This window comes from Triturus cristatus, chromosome 5_1, assembly GCF_964204655.1.
Source record: "Triturus cristatus chromosome 5_1, aTriCri1.1, whole genome shotgun sequence".
Taxonomy (NCBI): Eukaryota; Metazoa; Chordata; class Amphibia; order Caudata; family Salamandridae; genus Triturus; species Triturus cristatus.
The window spans coordinates 442,881,315-442,899,523 of NC_140587.1; the positions used below are offsets into that span (position 1 = coordinate 442,881,315).

At 46.3% G+C, this 18,209-nt stretch overlaps 1 protein-coding gene across 1 annotated transcript in view; it reads right to left on the reverse strand.

The window, feature by feature from the left end:
- The window catches only part of LOC146831027 (neural-cadherin-like), a 473,840-nt gene that overhangs the window by 251,028 nt on the left and 204,603 nt on the right, over positions 1 to 18,209 (reverse strand). The window contains exons 2-4 of the mRNA XM_085605228.1: positions 11,251 to 11,445; positions 9,215 to 9,440; positions 5,358 to 5,562 (exon numbers count right to left, since the gene is read on the reverse strand). Of these exons, the coding sequence (XP_085461354.1) occupies positions 5,358 to 5,562; positions 9,215 to 9,440; positions 11,251 to 11,445 (626 nt within the window). The remainder of the gene's footprint in view (positions 1 to 5,357; positions 5,563 to 9,214; positions 9,441 to 11,250; positions 11,446 to 18,209) is intronic.

Here is an 18,209-nt window from a genome sequence, read left to right on the forward strand (position 1 = left end):
TGTGTCCCACTCGTCCAGTCCAGATCAAAATGTTCACTATGATAAGTTGAACAATAGTAGTTTGTATTCCAAGTGTAGGAAGCGTTCGGGCACCTTCCGTGGGACGCAATCTTTCATGCTCCCACCATCAATGAAATAGTAGTCAAGCCCACGTTGCCGCCTGACAAATGTCGAGGCCTGGAACTCCACATTGCAAAGCCGTAGTAGCAGCTTTAGCTCTGGTAGAATGAGCCCTTAAGCCTTTAGGATGCTGCTTTTTGGCCACATCGTAGCACATTTTGCTGCAGATGATGACCCATTGCGAGATAGTCCTCTTCTGCACCGCACAACCTTTTTTTGTTCCAATGTACCCCACGAAGAGTTGGTGATCCACCCGGAACTCTTTTGTGCAGTCAAGGTAGAATGACAATGCTCTATTTGGGTCCAGACGGTGGAGTTGCTCCTCTTCTTTAGAGGGATGCGAAGGAGCGTAGATGACAGATTGCCCTACATGGAAAGGTGTTACCATTTTCGGTAACAAAGAGGCCCTAGTGCGAAGCACCAACTTATCAGGGACGATTGTCAGGTAAGGAGGCTTGGATGACAAAGCCTGCAATTCACTCACCCCCTGGCAGATGTAATTGCCACTAGAAAGACTGTTTTGATAGTTAGCAGCCGGAGGGGGCAATTGTGCAGAGGCTCAAATGGAGCGCACCTTAGAAAGGTGAGAACCAAACTAAGGTCCCACTGAGGCATAACGAAAAGAGGAGGTGGGAATAAATGTATAAGTCCTTTGAGGAATCTATTTACAATGAGAGATTTGAATAATGAGGTGTTGGTCTGGCAGCCTCGGGAAGGCAGACAGGGCCGAAAGGTACCCTTGGAGAATGGACAGCACAGAGCCCCGCTGGGCAAGGGTCAAAATAAAAAGCAAAAAGTGAGACAGGGAAGCAGAAAGAGGATCAATAGACCTTTCTATAAAATATTTTACAAATTTGTGACACTGGCAGGTGCACACGGTCTAGGCAGAGGGACGCCTGGCTGCCAAAATAACATTACAGACTTGGGGAGGAAGGTCAAATGCTATCAATGCCACCGCTCAATCTCCACACAAGAAGGCGTAGAGTTGACATGTTCAGGTGGAGGACCCTCCCGCTGTGCCAGAAATCCTCCCAAAGGAGCAGCCTGATCGGAGGATCAGGATACCAGACTCTCCGTGCCCAGTCCGGAGTCACAAGAATTACTTGGGCCCGGTGGCTCCTGATCTTCTTGAGCACTCTGGACAGGAGTGGTATTGGAAGAAAGGCGTACAGGATGCCTGAGCTCCATTCTTGATGAAAAGCATCTCAAACCAAGAGCCGCCTTGGAAACTCCAACACGCAAAACTGCTGACATTGTGCATTCTCAGTGGAGGCGAACAGATCTAACCAAGGCTCCCCCCACTGTTGAAAGAGATCTTGCGCCACCTGTGGATGGAGATGCCATTTGTGATCCGCTAGGCATTGATGGCTGAGTTTGTCCACCCTGGCATTCAGAGAACCTGCCAGTTGATGAACCATCAGGGATATGCCCTGCTGTTCCAGCCATGTACAGAGAAGCAAGGCCTCTTGACCTGTTTGTTGCAGTACCACATGGCAGTGATGTTGTCCGTGAACACTTCAACCAGCTTTTCTTTGATTGAAGGAAGAAAGGCTTTCAAGGCCAAGCGAATTGCTCAGAGCTCCAGCAAGTTTATGTGGAGTCCAAATTCGGTCGGAGACCACATCCTCTGATCTCAACCTCTCCAAGATGGCCCTTACATCCCAGAAGTGAGGCATCTGTCACTACTGTGTGGTATGGTTGGGGAAGGAGAGGGGTCAGCCTCTGAGTCAATTGTGGTCGCTTAGCCACCACTGCAGGTCCTGAGCAGTTCTCTCCGAGACCTGGATCATGTCGGAGAGATTCCCCTGATGTTGCGCCTACTGGAACTTCAAATCCCACTGCTGAGCCCGTATATGCCATTTGGCATTTGTCAATCGCAAGATGCAAGAGGCCATGAGGCCCAGCAGCCTCAGAGTCATTCTCACCGAAATCCATGATAAAGGCTGAAACATCGGTATCATAGCCTGAACTTCCTGGACTCGTCGTTCGGGAGGATAGGCTTGAAAATGCACTGTGTCCAGAACAGCTCAGATGAAAGTTAGCGTCTGTGAGGGAGTCAGGTGTGACTTCGGTGCATTGAGAGCAAACCCCAGTGAATGCAGGAGGTTTGCCATAGTCTGGAGGTGGGAGACTTCAACAGCTAGTCATCGAGATAGGGGAAGACTGGTGTCCCTGTTCTGCGCAGATGAGCTGCAACCACTGCCATCACCTTGGTGAACACCCAAGGGGAGCTGGTAAGGCCAAAGAGAGCATGGTGAACTGAAAGTGGTCGTGGCCTACCATAATCCACAGATAGCGCCGATGAGCAGGCAGGACAGGAATGTGAAAATAGGCGTCCAACGCTACCATCCAGTCTCCTGGGTCCAGGGCAGACAAGAGCTGAGCGACAGTGAGCATTGTGAACTTTTATTTTTTGAGGAAGTAGTTGAGGACTCGCAGATCTATGATAGGGTGCAGGCCCTATTACCTATTTGGGACCATAAAGTAGTGGGAATAACAACCACGGCCTACTTCTGGTAAAGGAAACCTCGCTATGGCTCCCATGGCTAAGAGAGTCATTACTTTCTTCTGAAACAAAATTTGGTGATCCTCCATCAGTTGGCCGTAAGTTGGAGGCATGGAGGGAGGGGTAGTATTGAAGGGAAGAGAGTAACCCCTTCGGACTATCTGGAGGACCCACCTGTTTGAGGTGATGTTCTGCTAGTGATGGAGGTGATAGCTGATCCTGCCACCAACTGGCCGTCCATAATCTTGAAGGGGGTGGTGGTCTGACACGACCTCTGGCTGCCCGACCAACAGGGTCAGAACGGGCCGCGCACATGGTCACACAGAGTTTGTTGAACTTGTGCAGTGTTGTGTCTGGGGTATGGCTGGTGCTGCTGAAAGCCCCTTCCGTAGCCACGAAATGGGCGAAAGGCAGACTGGGGATGGGTGGACACTGAGAGGCCAAAGGACTTAGCCTTAGCCCGTGAGTCTTAAAAGCGCTCCAGCTCCATGTCTACCTTGTCTCCGAAGAGACGGGTGCCATTAAAGGGCATGCCTATGAGAGAGGCCTAGACATCCTCTGAAAAGCCAGCAGACCTCAACCAGGCGTGGCGAGGAAAATCCACCTTCGCTGAAATCGCCCTCCCTAGCGAGTTGGTTGTGTCAAAACCACAATGAATTGCAAACTTTGCTGCATCTCTTCCGTCTGATAAGGCGCAGAGCCTCCTCTGGGGCCTGTGGCAGCACTTGCACAACCGTTTCCTACAAAGTGTGGGAATAATGGCCCAATAAACAGGCTGGTGGAAGAAAACATTTTCTTACCCCAACTATCCAGCCTCTTGGACTCCCTAACCAGGGGTGCAGAAACAGAATGCACCTTGGAAGATAGACTCTTGGACCTCTAAGCTCTCTGGGGTAGGGTGGTTGGTGAGGAAATTTGGGTCACCCTGTGCAGGGCGATGGCATCGGGCAATTGTTCTAGTCGCAGGAGCCAATGTGCTGGGCTTAGACTAGTTACCCTGTCGGACATCAGTTAAGACGTTGTTGAAAGGCAGCAAGGGTTCCGAGGAAGAGATACCAGACTGCAGGACCTCTGTCAAGATATTTGTCTCGACTGCCACGAAAGGGAGCTGAAGGCCCAAGACCTCAGCTGCCCTTCGCACCACCATAGCGTATCTCCCTCCTCCACAGCCATAGTGGAAAAGAAAGCAGGCTAGAATCTGGAGAGATATCCAGTCCGCTGGCCTCACCCAATTCCTCATTCCAGTCCATTTCTCGATAATGCTGGTCTTGTTAAGGGTCCAGTGACCCCTCCCAATCTTCCCTCAAAACTAACCCTTCCAAATAGGGCTGAGGAAGTGACCTAGAATCCAGGGGTTCTTTCGGCACTGGTAGGCGCCCCTCCGGCTCGTCAGGGATATGAATGAAGACTTGGGACTCCCAGAGCGGTGCCCAGACCTTCCTTTCGACTGGGAACGTGAACGCTACCTTCGGGGAGAACAATAGGTTCCGAGCGTCGGGCCGCAAGCAGCTTTAGGGACCGCTCCCTCAAAGCTTTCAGAGCCATGGTCCGGCAGTCGGAGCACAAACTCGAGTCATGGTCGTGCTCCAGGCACCAGTGACAAACCAGGTGTGGGTCCGTCACTGCCATGGCATGGTGACAGGCGCTGAAGGGGTTGAAACCAGAAGTCTTCTTGGACATGAGGAAAAAACCTACACACCAAAAAAAGAGGTTGATAAAACGTCGAAAAAAGCCTGTCAAAAAGTGACATAAGGTAGCTCTCTTCACGTATCTGCGCTAGCTGGAGCGGAAAGAAAAGAAATTACGTCAGTGCACCGAGGTGGTGCTAATAGGTGATGCGGATGTCACAACAGCGCGGATGCTGCCTACGACATCACGTGGAGTCGACCGACACCACCTACTGGGAAGCAGGGGTATTGCTCAAAGAAAAATCTTTCAGATCCAGTCTGATGCCTGGGAAATTCAAAGATAAGGAATCTGCGGCTAGATGTCTTTATCAGATTTAATAATTACATCTTTGCAATTGAGTGTTTAGCTTCTCGTGCAGTTCTTTGATTTATGTTGTGAGAGATATTCCTTCTGTGCACTCGTCTTAAGCACTTACTACTTTTGTTTCTTTGTCACCAGATCTTTTACTCTAACTGTAATCATTGCTGCAATCGATGTAATAACGAATTTAATGTTGCAAAAAAACATGTTTTTTCACCCCATTTATATTCATTTTATTAAGCCTAATGTTCCGTTTTATTTTACGTGTTTAGATGGTTACACACAATTTTTGAATGTATATCATTTTTTAACATTGATAGCACATGGTAATCCTCTTCCTTAATACAGATGAAATACTTCTGTATTTCATTTGGAATGCGGGTTCCCCTAATTTTTCTTTTTCACTTTAGCAATTATGTCATCACTTAAGCCACAACAATTATGTTTTGCTTGATTGGATCATGCTGATGCAGTTGAATGGGACCAATAAAACATATAACCTCTGTTTAGGGAAGTTCCCCTGAAGCCAACTAACCTCAAACACCAGCTAATCAATAGCTTTTAAATACCCAGTGGGGTTCTTTGGATGCTGTAATGAAGAGCCAGTGCAAAATACTGTTTCCGGGAAATGTTTATCACAACTGGATGGATTGTATGGTAATATTACCCCACAACCAAGCCTTCCCATGAGTCCTGTTTGAGGAATGCTTGAAAAGCTAGTGGTAGACTCAGCAGACAGTACCTCAGTGACACTGCTTAGTCCGCTCTCTGCCTCTAGCGCCTTCACAAGGGTGTGGTACAGATGATGGTCGCTCTCAAAATCCACAACACGGGTCAGGCTTAGCTCCCCACTCTCCTGGTTAATTCTGAAAAGGCCACTTGGATTCAGCAGCAAGGTGTAAGAAAGAGGCTTGTTCTGGAAGGAGACAGCTTCGACAACAGCTACTCTGCAAATAAAGCAAACACAGGATTTTACAGCAACATGCAGAAAGATCCCAGGGTTATTCGTGAATTCATGACTAAATATGGACAAGACTTCTATCCAGGGAGATCATTTTAGGGACAGTAAGCGGAAGGGTCTACTTGAGGATGGAAAAGAGCTCTGTAGTTTTCAAAGTAAAGTCTGATCTTCTAAATATTGAAGCTCTACTCGTATTGTCCTCACTGTACCTCATGGTACTCACATTTGACAAGATCCTGGTCCTGGAAACCTGAAGAAACTGACTTTTATCTTAGTTTTTCCACTTTCATAAAAAGGCCCAGTTTTAGGAGGAGTCATAACCAGTGCTTTAAATGGGCCGGTACTCACCGGTACTGAGTACCGGCACTCTTATATGTTCTCCCCTTGAGGACCGGGACCTTTCCTCTGACAAGGAGAGCAACGGTACTCATAACAACCCGGTTTTATTGTGGTTGCTGCTGAGCTGGTTCAAAAGCACCAGGACCGCAGCTCGTCTTCAGTAGAACACAGAGAGCTGTGTGTGCATCTCTGGAAGTTAAGAGAGGAGGAGTATCGCTGTAGGGTGTCTTTCAGAGGGGGTTTGAAGGTGACCAAAGATCCTAATGGGCGCAAGCGTAGGACACATTGTTAAGGGCAATACAGCTTGTTAACTTGCCTTTTGTTTTAAACGCCCGCACATCTTAAGCCATCAACAATTTAAATGGAAGGGATTTGCAAGAAAGAAAATCCCTGCCCTCTAAACTTAAATCAATGCATTCATGCTTTTCCAAAAACTGCAGCACTAGTATTGATTCATCAGTGCGCCATTTATAAACATTTGTTATAAAACTATAAACTTAGGTGATTTGCAGCACCCAAATCACCTCCTAAGTATCTCTGCTGCACTTATGAACTGCGGTATTTATGGTTAGATTAACCTCTTTATGAAATCCCGACTGCTGGCTTATCATTTCCGTTTATCCGGATCTTTGATATATTTAAAACACACTGTTGTTATGATACATGTTGGCTTTGGCTTAATCTAAGGCGAGACCTATTGCATTTTCAATGCTTGTTATTTACTGTTTATATTCTGTGCTATTTGAGCAACTCCTGTAATCTTGTTTTTTCACACATGTAAAGCGCTCTGATACCCCCGGGTCTAGCCAGCGCTATATAAAACCTTTCAAATAAATAAAATAAATGAGACATACCTCTGGCAGTCTCTGAAAAGGTTTCAATATGCAAATATGTACATTGCACAAATTGCGAACCCTGACTTTGTGCAGCACCTGTTAAAGATTTCAAGGCCTCCACTGTTGGGCACTGCGTGTGAAAGAGAATGAGTGGGGGCCAGGAAATAAAAGCAATAAGTGTGTGAGTTTGCAAGCGTGGGTATGACTGTAAGAATGGAAAGTAGTATTGTGTGTTTGTGTGAATCTAAATGTGATTCAGAGAGCATGGAATGGGCTTTTAAGTGTCTGAGGGGGCGTGTGTGTGAAAAGGGGCAAATGTATCTAGACAGCGTGTAGGGAATGTGTGTTTTTCAAGCCTGGCTCGACCTGTATGTGGCGCACACACCACTAGGCAAATGTACTTTTAAAATAGCTACTCATGAGGCCAACTCTAGCTTTATTATTCGGGCAAAGCCCAAGTGTTTGCAGCAAAAAGTGGGCGCAGTCGCAAACTGCAAAGTCTGAACATAATTATTTTTTAAAACTCTGCCCCAAAGAATTTGTCAACAAGACAAATGCGATAATAAATGTATTCTGCCTTGCCTAACGCATCACAACATGCTGCATTTCGAAATATTACCTGGTACAGAGTTCTTTGCGTATCCAGTAAATTCCCAGGTACAGTGGCACTTTAATCTCTCTTGTGGTTAATGCACTTGCTGGAAATATCTGTGTTCATTCTTCTAATCAAAGGTTTGACTGTACATAAAATTGCATAGAGGATCAATGGGCCTGCTGTAACGAACAGCATGAAACATGCAGATCACAGAGTTGTTTTTTTATATAGAGAGCTCTGCTGGTTACTGTTTTTGCTGCAGACATCATTGTGTTAAAATCTTTGTCCTATAGTTTAGAAGTAGCGGCCCGAGGAGGGAGTTCCGTGGGGCGGTAAGGCGGGGGAGGGGCAGGGTGGGGGGTAGTAACCAGGGCCGGACTGGCCGTAGCGGGCACCGGGCAATCCCCCGGTGCGCCGCACGGGTGGGGGCCGGTTTTGGGCCCCTGGGGGCCGTTTTCAATACAGGGCCGGTTTTTTGCAAAATCTGCCCTGTAACAAAATCGGCCGAAAACATGACCTGGCAAAAAGCTCGGCGGCACTATACTGCACAGTGTATTTGCTGTGATGGGCAGCAGAGCACCGGCAAGCTTCCAAAACAAAATGGGGCCACATTTTCTACACACAACTTGTGAAAGTGAGCCTTTTGCTCTTAATTTGGCGTACGCCCACATTGTTCAGTTTCATCATTCCCCAGTGGGTCCCTGAATTTAATGGCGAATCCGTTAGCATTTAATTGGTGTGTTTTACTATAGAAATCTTAATCACTGCTGCTAAACTCACTAATGGAAGCAACCATGGTTCTGTCATTGGCTTACTGTTCAGGTATTTATTAAGAGACTACCAACTGCCCTGTACCTTTTAATACTAGACACAATGGGAAAGACTCTTCTGGACCAATTGTTACCACTGGTATGGAAGTATATTGGCACAAAGTATGGCGAGGCCTATATCTGTTTCACAAGGCAACCTTGTTAAAATGAATGCATTCTCCCAAAGCCCATTCAAGTCAAGCCTTTAAAACATCCCTGCAGGTTTGCCTCTGGGTCTAGTTCTTGAAACTCGATGTAGCCAAGGGCTGTTCTGCTTTCTTACCTCTGTGTTTTTTTTCTCTGTACTTGAGCCTATATTGCATGCTTCGCTCCCTCACTCAGTGACAGCCATATAGTTGAACGCGAGGGGTATTGTATTTTTCTGGCCACTTCCTTGGCAATCACTATATCACCCAATGCAATGACAAGCAAACTCACAACAAACAATAGGATGCCCTGAGTGGATAAACACAACAAACTGAACGTGCGTCTACGCTTCACCTGGCAGAAAGGACAGAGAGGAAGGTCAGACCTCACTTTTGAAGCTAACAAAATACCATAGTGCGCCACCCCTCAAAAACAACAACACATGCTTATTGTGTATCAAACAGTGCTTAATTTGAGCTGGTGGCTTCCGGTGCTCGGCACCAGCACTGAATTGTCAACACCGGCCCTTGTGACAATCTGCCAGAAGGTGGCGTTGTCTGGCTAATTTAGACATGCCCACAGCAACAGTTCATTATTAATTTAATATACATTAGAAATTACTATTATCTGCCGCCCAAGCCTGAAATAGCCTGAATTGTCACACTTGTAAGAGTGTGATCATTGGTATTTGTGTTGTTACTATAATTGGTAGCATGACAGGGCCAGTGTGTGGTGCAAGCTGCAGTGACCACCTGATGAGAGCCCTGACACTTATTTTTTTTTTTACAAATTAAGCACTGAATACATGTTCTCGCTGTTATGTGTGAAAAATGCCAATCTAGCACTATGACACCCAGAACACAGTGGGTGCCTTCTTATCCAAGAGTTCGATTAAAGGCAACCTAAGCTTACTTCTCTCCAGCCAGGGTGTTCTCAGGAACAAACAAACTGTAGGACATGTTGGTGAACTGAGGCGGTCTGCTCCCAGCCAGGATGGAGATGGACGCATAGGGGCTCTTGTTGCCGTGCCGATCGGTGGCCTGGACAGTGAGGGCGTACTCCTTATTCAAAGTCAAAGGTAAACCAGTAGTGACAATGACGCCGGTCTCCTTGTCCACTGCAAATCGGTCTTCACCACCTGTCAACAGAGGCACATCCAGCCAATCAGTGCATTTTCCAGGTAGAACATATACAAACTGGCAAACAAAAACGTTTTAGGCATTAACCATACTTTTAGGATCGCAATGGAAATGTGCCCTCCGACAGTCATTGCCCACTCTCCCTAAGGGATTATTCCCAAAGATTAAGTATAGCAATGCCGAATTCTGATTCGATTTGAGGGCTCTGTGTCCCTGTACCCGGTATATCACCCGTGGAGCGCCCCACAGGTCTGTGTCTTGAGTCTGCCCGTCTGACATTGCCTCTGCTACAATAGAAACCAATGGGAAAAATACGATCTCCTGATACTTTTCTAAATCTACCACTTTCCTCTCCTAAAATGTTAGCATGTAGGAGATTGAGTTAATTTGGGTGTCTTTTGGACAATGTTTACAGAAGACTTGTGCTATAGGGACGCAGCCCCAGACCTGGTAGAGATATGTATGTTAGGTACCTGCTCAACCCTTTTATTCTGTGTACTAGCTTCCTTGATGGAACAGTAGCAAGGCTTTAACTTTGAGTCGTCATGATTAAATCCCTCCTAGCTTCTTTGACAGCAAACAGAGTTGTGTACAGTGCTTTCTTGAACAGGTGCTTGCAGGTGGGGCACACTGGTACTCATTTTTGGGGACTGGCACTTATTTTTTCTCATCAGACTTTCACTCAGAGTAAGAATGAGAAAAAAACAAAAGGGGAAAAGAAGTAGGAAGAGAAAAACGGAAAAAACAGTGACAAATAAAAAAAAGCTAACATGAAAATAACTTGCAAGAATAAGATATAGAGGCAGGGAGTGTCTGGTTGAGGATTAAAAAGGCATGAGGTGGAATTAAGACTTTGCAGACTTGTTTTTTGTCACTCCAACATTCAAGAGCGCCGGCCATGGGCTTCTGGGCACCGGCACTTAGACTTTTACAAATGAAGCACTGGCTGTGTATCTGACAGGGCAGCTGTTAAAATTCATCCCTTTGGTTGATATTTTATCAGTGGTAATTAACAATGGGAATCTAGCTACAAGCTATGAGGGCTTTGCTTCTTTGCGGGGGATACAGGCCACACTTGGTTACAGGATGAGCCCAAGGTGGCCCAAAGAGCTCTTGACCATATGATCGCAGTTGGTGTGTGGTTATAGGGGACGGGCGGGATGTCGAAAGAGGACTCCCTAACAGGGTGGTATGTGGTCAGAGCATGTTATTTGGTCAGATACAGGAGCATGAACAAGAGACGACTTTTTAGTTCATATCTGAATTGTTACAGGCAAGAAGTCTGGGGCAGGTTAGTTCATTCCAGACTCTTGTGGCATGGGCACAAAAGGCTCATTTATATTTTTTTACTTATGTGCCTTCTGGCTTTCCAGCCCATGATTATGTAATTTGCAGGCAAGGTAGTTGGCAGAATGTGAGTGCATGGCACTGCAGATTCCGCGGTATGATTTGAGGGGTAATTTGTGAAGTGTTGTTTGGATGGGGAACTGAATTGATCGAATTTTCCTTGGTCCATGATGAGGTGTATTTTGGTATCCAGTACGGGTGTCAGATGGCCATGGTTGTATTGGACTATGATTTGTACTAGTTCCATGATGGGCGTCCAGGAAAGCGGCTATTCCTATCCCACGAACTGATAGCCTCAATAAAAACTATTTTTAAGTGGAAATATCACTTCGCTCTTCCTGGCTGCTCAGGTCGGTACCCCGCTTCTGGTTATCCCTCAGATTTTGTTAACCATGTTTGCAGCAAATAGGGTGGAATGTCTGCAAGTGGCTAGTTGGTGTTTTGTAGAAGTGCATCGTTTACCTTCCAGAAGCAGATATGAGATCCCATCGTTGGAGCTCTCGTCGTTGTAGTAGTGGACCAACAGCTGGTACACCGATGCACCTTTCGGTGCCGCCGGATCAACACATGCAAGGAAGGGGAAGGGATACATGGTCCACTCCAGGCTCTCTTCACGAGGGACAATGATCGTCAGGTGGCACAAATACCAGTCGCTTGCTGAAAAACATGAAAGACAGATGCTTAAGACACATAACCAAAGTAAGTGGTTTTTATTTATTTTTTTGAATTTTTTTCTGGATGTCTTTTGTCTGTAATATTGTGATCTACGTACGAAGACACAAACATGCTTGGAAGACAGCACTGAAGCAATGGGCCCCAAGGCGGCAGCAGACATTGGATGCATCTGCAGACACAAAGCCCTATTCCTGCCCATCTATTTGTAGGATTAGAGAGTCGTGGAGGGCTTATTGATAGCCAAGTACATTTTGAAGAAGTTAAAGCAGAACATACCAAGTTATTCAAGACAGTGCATAATGTCTCCCTGGCCTTCATTGCAAATGGGACGGAATTCCCAATCCAGCCATTACCGGAAGATCCTGGACAGCTCGGGAATCACAAGTGATGCAAGATTAAGATTCAGCATTCCTGGGTGCTTTTTACTGGTGATATCCAACAGGTCACCCCTAGAGATCAGGTTAGAAACAGTGATGTTCACATGTATTCCCCATTTCCTCAAGCCCTCGACCTCCAGAGGTCTTGATCGCCACCTCCCCCATTTGCAGATCTCATAGAGTAGAGGCACTGCCCCGGTCCTCTGACTACCTCTTACCCAGTTTGAGCCCCAGTCCCCCTGGTGTGCACGGATAAGTATCACCACATTTTTTCTATTGTGTAGCAAAACTGTACCTCTTAAAACTTTTATATTGTCAATCTTAACAGTGCGAACGTAGTACCCTCTGTTGTTTTTGTTTTTAAGTCTGCAACACATCTCTCATTCTGCTCCTTATTATAGAGTCTGTGTCTAACTTGCTGTATTGTACCTTGCTCGCTTTTTCTTTTCTTTGCCTATACTCAGTTCACAACGGTTCTCTGCGACATCTTCTACCTGCCCTCCCGCCTCCCGGACAGCCCCTTCCACCTCCCAGGGCTACTTAATGCAGGACGCAGTGTGACCGTGTTCAGCGGGTGCACCGAAGGTGTGCCAAAGTCGTCTACCTGCTTCTGGATCGCGCCCAGCACCACAAACCCTGGCCCAACGCACTTCCACAGGTACACCGCCGCAGAACTCCGTGCCCTGGACCCTGCATGCAACAACAACTGCTGCCTCGCATCAACAACTGCTGCCTCGCATCACCAGGCTCCACAGCGAAACCCTTCACCTGCATTAACTGCCGATTTACCACAACCCAGCCACTGACCACCACCTCATCGAACAACGCTACCCCAACCCCAGTTGGCAACAAGCAACCACTGCAACTCAACTGCCTCCTAATCAACGCCAGATCACTCTGCAAACACGCCACCGAAATCTGGGATACTATCTCCACCATCGCCCCCAACGTAACCTTCAAAATAGAGATCTGGCTTACCCCCACATCAGCCCAAGACATCACCACAACAACCCCCAGCGGCTACAAGATTAAATACCGAGTTCGTATCAACAGACAAGGTGGAGGCATCGCCATCATACACAAAGAATCGATCACCTGCACCATCACCAATGACGACACCACATCAACCATGGAACACATGTATTACCAGTTCCACGCCGACTCTAAAACCACCATCTAAGGCACCCTTGCATACAGGCCACCAGGGTCACAAATCAGCATCAGCTACGCCATTGCCGAATTCATCACCCCTCTCACTGTTGAAACCGAATACTACGTTTTCCTGGGGGACCTAAACTTCCACCTTGACGACTCCACCGACACCAACACCACCGACCTCCTGGAAAGACTAAACAACATCAGCCTCAAGCAGATTGTCACGGCTCCAACACACAGAACAGGCCAAACGTTAGACCCAATCTTCATGACCAGCAATAGAATCAGATACAGCCACACATCGGAACTCACCTGGACGGACCACCATATCGTAGACATCTTGCTCACCGCAACACCGTGCACCATCCCCAACCGACACAGCGCCCCATACCGTAGTTGGACCAAGGTAAATCCAGCAAACAACTGGAAAGAAGATGGCGAACCAGCAAGAACTATGCCAATCGAACCGCCTTCAAATCAACCCTCAGCAACTACCACCTCCAGATCAAATCCACAAAAAAAGGAGGTCCTGATACTCCGTATCGAAACCAGTCCCAACCAAACCAAGGAACTCTTCACCATTGTCCCAGAGTTAACATGCATAGCATCCACAGAAAACACAATCCTCCCTCACAGGAACTTTGCAACTCCCTCACCAACCACTTCCACAACAAGATAGCAACCATCTACAGAAACTTCAATCCCCAACCATCCAACCTCCTCTGCCACCCTTCTACCACCACCACCAACCACATGATCACCACATGGAAACAAGCCAACACACAAACTACCACTCTGATGAACTCCATCCACTCCGGAGCACCCAATGACACATGCCCCCATAGCCTCTTCACCTTCCAAAGTAACAAGATCAGACCCCACATCACCACCATCTTCAATGCCTTAATAACAACAGCCACTTTTCCTGACTCATGGAAACACGCGGAGGTCAGAACCCTCCTCAAGCAACCGTCGACAGACCCCAGGGAGCCCGAGAACTACTGTTCCATCTCTCTCCTCCCATTTCCCGCCAAGGTCTGGGAGAAGGCACTCATCCTCCAACTAACAAATCATCTGGGAAGTAACAAACTACTAGACCCATTCCAATCAGCCTCCAGAGCCAACCATTGCACTTAGATAGCCCAGAGCGCAGTAACAGATGACATCCAAGCCCTACTTGACAGGGGACACCCAGTCGCCCTCATCCTCCTGGATCATTCCACAGCTTTTGACACTGTCTCCCACCACACACTCATCAGTCGACTATGCCAGATAGAAATCACAGACGTGTGCTCCGATTAATGGCATATGTCCTCATGGGTTGCACCTGGAGAGTCCATCTCCCACGCATCACCTCGCAACTTAAACACACCATCTGCGGAGTACCCCAAGGCTCATCTCTCCGCCCCACCATCTTCAACATCTACATGACACCACTCGCAGACATTCCTCAGATCACACAACATCAACATCATCTCCTACACCGACAACACTCAGCTCGTCCTCTCACTCTCAGCAAACCCCACCCTGACAAAGTCCAACTTCCACAATGCATGAAGAATGTCGCAAGATGGATGAAAGCCAACAGCCTGAAACTCAACACCAACAAAACTGAGGTTTAAACCTTTAACAGACAAACCACCCTCTGGAACGACTACTGGTGGTCAGCGGAGCTCGGACCCAAGCCAAAAGACCACGTCTGCAACCTCGGCATCATACTGGGCAGCAAACTCTCCATGAAACATCAGGTCAGCGCCGTCATCTCAGCCTGCTTCCACACTATCTGCATGCTCTGCAAAATCCTCAACTGGCTCCCCATCAGCACAAGAAAGACTGTGACGCAGGCCCTCGTCACCAGTCGGCTCGACAACGGCGATGCACTCTATGCCGTCACATCCGCCAAACTCATGCAAAGACTCCAGACAATCCAGAATGCGGCAGCCAGAATGATCCTCAACCTGCCCCAGATGACACATATGATCAGCCACCTGAAGGACCTCCACTGACTCCCGTCCAGAAAAGATGCCAGTTCAAAATCCTGACCCATGCTTACAAAGCCCTCCATAACCAAGGACCAGACTACATGAACCACCGCCTGACCTTCCACCAACCCACCAGAAACCTCCGCTCTGCACACCACGCCCTCGCTCAGATGCCACGTATTCCTTCTCCCACCTTGCCGCCATAGCCTGGAACTTCCTTCTCCTCCACCTCCGTACTTCACCCTCGTTGAACCACTTCAGGAAGGGACTCAAGACCCGGCCCTTCAACTGACAACTGCTTTGCAGTGCCTGGATACCCCTCGGGGTGATTTGCCGTGCTATATAAATACTGCTTGATGACTGAGTCCATCTGACACCTGGTGTTTCTGGTGCCACTTTTAATGAGAGACCAAATCTACAGAATTCGCAGAAGAAGCAGTGTTCTACCTCACGCTCTATACTGTGGTTCTGAAAAGTTGTTCTAAAAATAAGAGTGTGGGACCAGTGAAAGACGAGATTCATGCAGGCATGCCATTTAATTAGGAAAAAAAATATTTTTGAAAAAACTAACAGCATAACTTTTTATAACATTAGAATGTGAATTTGCCCTAAGTGACACCTCCTTTCATATCTTATAAAGGAGGACTAAATTGGTTGGCGAGGTTATGTAGATTCACAGACAGGCTGAGAGAAGCGTGGGTGCTTTAGAGACAAAGCCCGGCCTGGGCCTGGATCTGCCGGCATTTGTGCCTCGTCGCTGGCAGGGGTATGTCAGCTGCAAGGCCCCGTCCTAATTAGCGTCCTGTACGTCGTTATTTCACTCGCGCGCTCGGCGGAGACTGCGGGCGGCTCGGTAATGAAGTCTTTACAGCTGAACCCGCCTTACGCACAGACCTATTATTACACACTGCTTCGTGCCCTTTATCTTACGTGACAATTATTTCTCTGTGGTAAATGCTGAACATGTGTCTGTAGACGCACAAAGACGCACAGCACCGGTTAATCAAACAGCATTAATATTTGAGGTTACCCGCTCATTAGAGGAGTCTGGTCAGAACGTGTGCTTAAGTCTAGCACAGGAAAAATGGGGGACGCCCATTTGGCTTTCCAATGTGGCTTGCACATGCGTATCACCGGTACGGTACCAGGCACGTGCGCATCACCAGTAGTCGCCATTTTTGTTTCATGTCAAACTAGCTTATGAAGGACTTGGAATAACAACCTGAAAACATTTGATAGTTTAATGCACGGTCTCTTCTCTTCAATTAAAACAGCACTGTAGCCCGATTCACAAAAGTGGTGGAAACAATATTTGACTTTTGCTCCCATAGGGTTACTTTTAAGTTTGGGGGAAATGCTCGAACTTTGTAGAACTCTGAAAGGATTTCAGAATTATTCCTGAATAGCTACACAATCTGTCCATTTCAGTGAGTACTCAGAATGCCTACCTAATTTGCCATGCGGACATGTAATAGCGGTATATTTACATTTGAAAACTTTTTTTCTGTTATCCTCTATGGGGAAGAAATGTTTCTTCTTGTTGAAGCCCTTTTCCTCACTATTCTAATGAATTGTGGGGATGTTCCCTTTCCATTCCTGGCAGAAAAATAATTCATTTACTCCTGATGTCACAAGCAGACGCGAGGAAACCAAGGATCAGTCTGACATGCCTAGGGTCACTGCAACTTGGAAATGCAGAATTTAGTAAAGTACATTTATTTTTCCTCTACACAGGATGGCCCCTTTAACACGTTTTTACTGAAGGGAGGGCACACAGCTAGCAATGGTATTGTTGGAAGTATAGATGCTCTGGGACACCAAGATTTTCTTTTCTTTAGATCAGGTGAACATCATGCACAATTTAGCCAAACCCAATAGACGTATCAGCTAAAGATAACGAGATTGGGGAAAAGGAACACAATTATTGAGCAGATAAGCATCTTATCGGATGTATTTCTTTCGTCTTAGTCACCTGAGATGAATATTTGAAAGACTATTAAATGCCTATTATGTGAGCACTGCATATGTTCAGAAGGTTGCCTATGTGCATACAAAAAGGAAATTATGGCTCCTGTACTGCATAATCTATTTTGCAGCTAATTTCTAATATGTTATAAATCTTCTTCTCTGACTGTATGCATCTTACAGCATGCCAAAGACGCGTATCCTCTGTTTTAGGATGCTATTCATGACTTAAGTTCATGCTGTACCCTACAGGGGGAATAGTCCCTTTGTGCACTGTTGAATTGGAGCATAATCCTGCTTCTTAATCCTCCATAAATTCACACTTATTATTAGTCACAAAATCCTTGTTTCTTGTATATTTATTTTTATTACGTAAACTTACAAGATGGCAAAAATAAAAAAAATCGATTTGTTCCATCCGCTATCCAACATTGCAAGGAAAGATTCTAATGAATTGTTCATGATTTTGGTCATGGCATTTAAATCCAACCTTGATGCATCTCAGACGTCCTTTATCATGGGGTACAATCCATTTAGAAAATGAACTGAATGCTACAAACATAACATCATTATACAGCTCAGAAACCTCACTGTTAATAATGTGGAAAACTATAGGGAGTCACAGTAAGTCTTGATCATGTAAGAAATTATTTTGGTTAGTGTGACTTTACAGTTTTATTTAGTGGCAAGGTACATTCATTTTATCAGCGTGAGCGCCCATTGGTTGATCATTTTATTGTTTTTCACTCGTAGACAACCCGAAATTATTGAGATGTTCAGACATTTGTGCCCTGACAGGCATTCAAGGGTTGACAGCTTTGTAAATATGTTGACTTATAGATATCATACTTTTGTCGATTCAGTCTCTTCATGATAGCCGTAGTCTTAAAATGAATGAGTATCACGCTCTCTCTGGCTTACGGATTAAAGAAGATCATAGTAGTTCATAAACACTTGGGACTCGGACACTAAAGGTTTCTCAGTATATAACAAACACAGTGACTCCTCTATGATGTATCACATTATCAAAGGTGAGCTTTCTGGAATATTTCTTCATTAAACATTGTTCATGTTATGTATTTAACTATCAGTTCATTCTCCAATGAATTTTAATATGCACCATCCCAACACTCAATGTCAATTAAGGTTACCTGTTTTGTCACCAGTCATTCCAGACTCAAACAGGCGCAATTACCACCGCGATAAATCATGAGTAGCTAGTGTTCAATACTATGAGGCATCATCTGTCCCAACATGGTGACGGCCT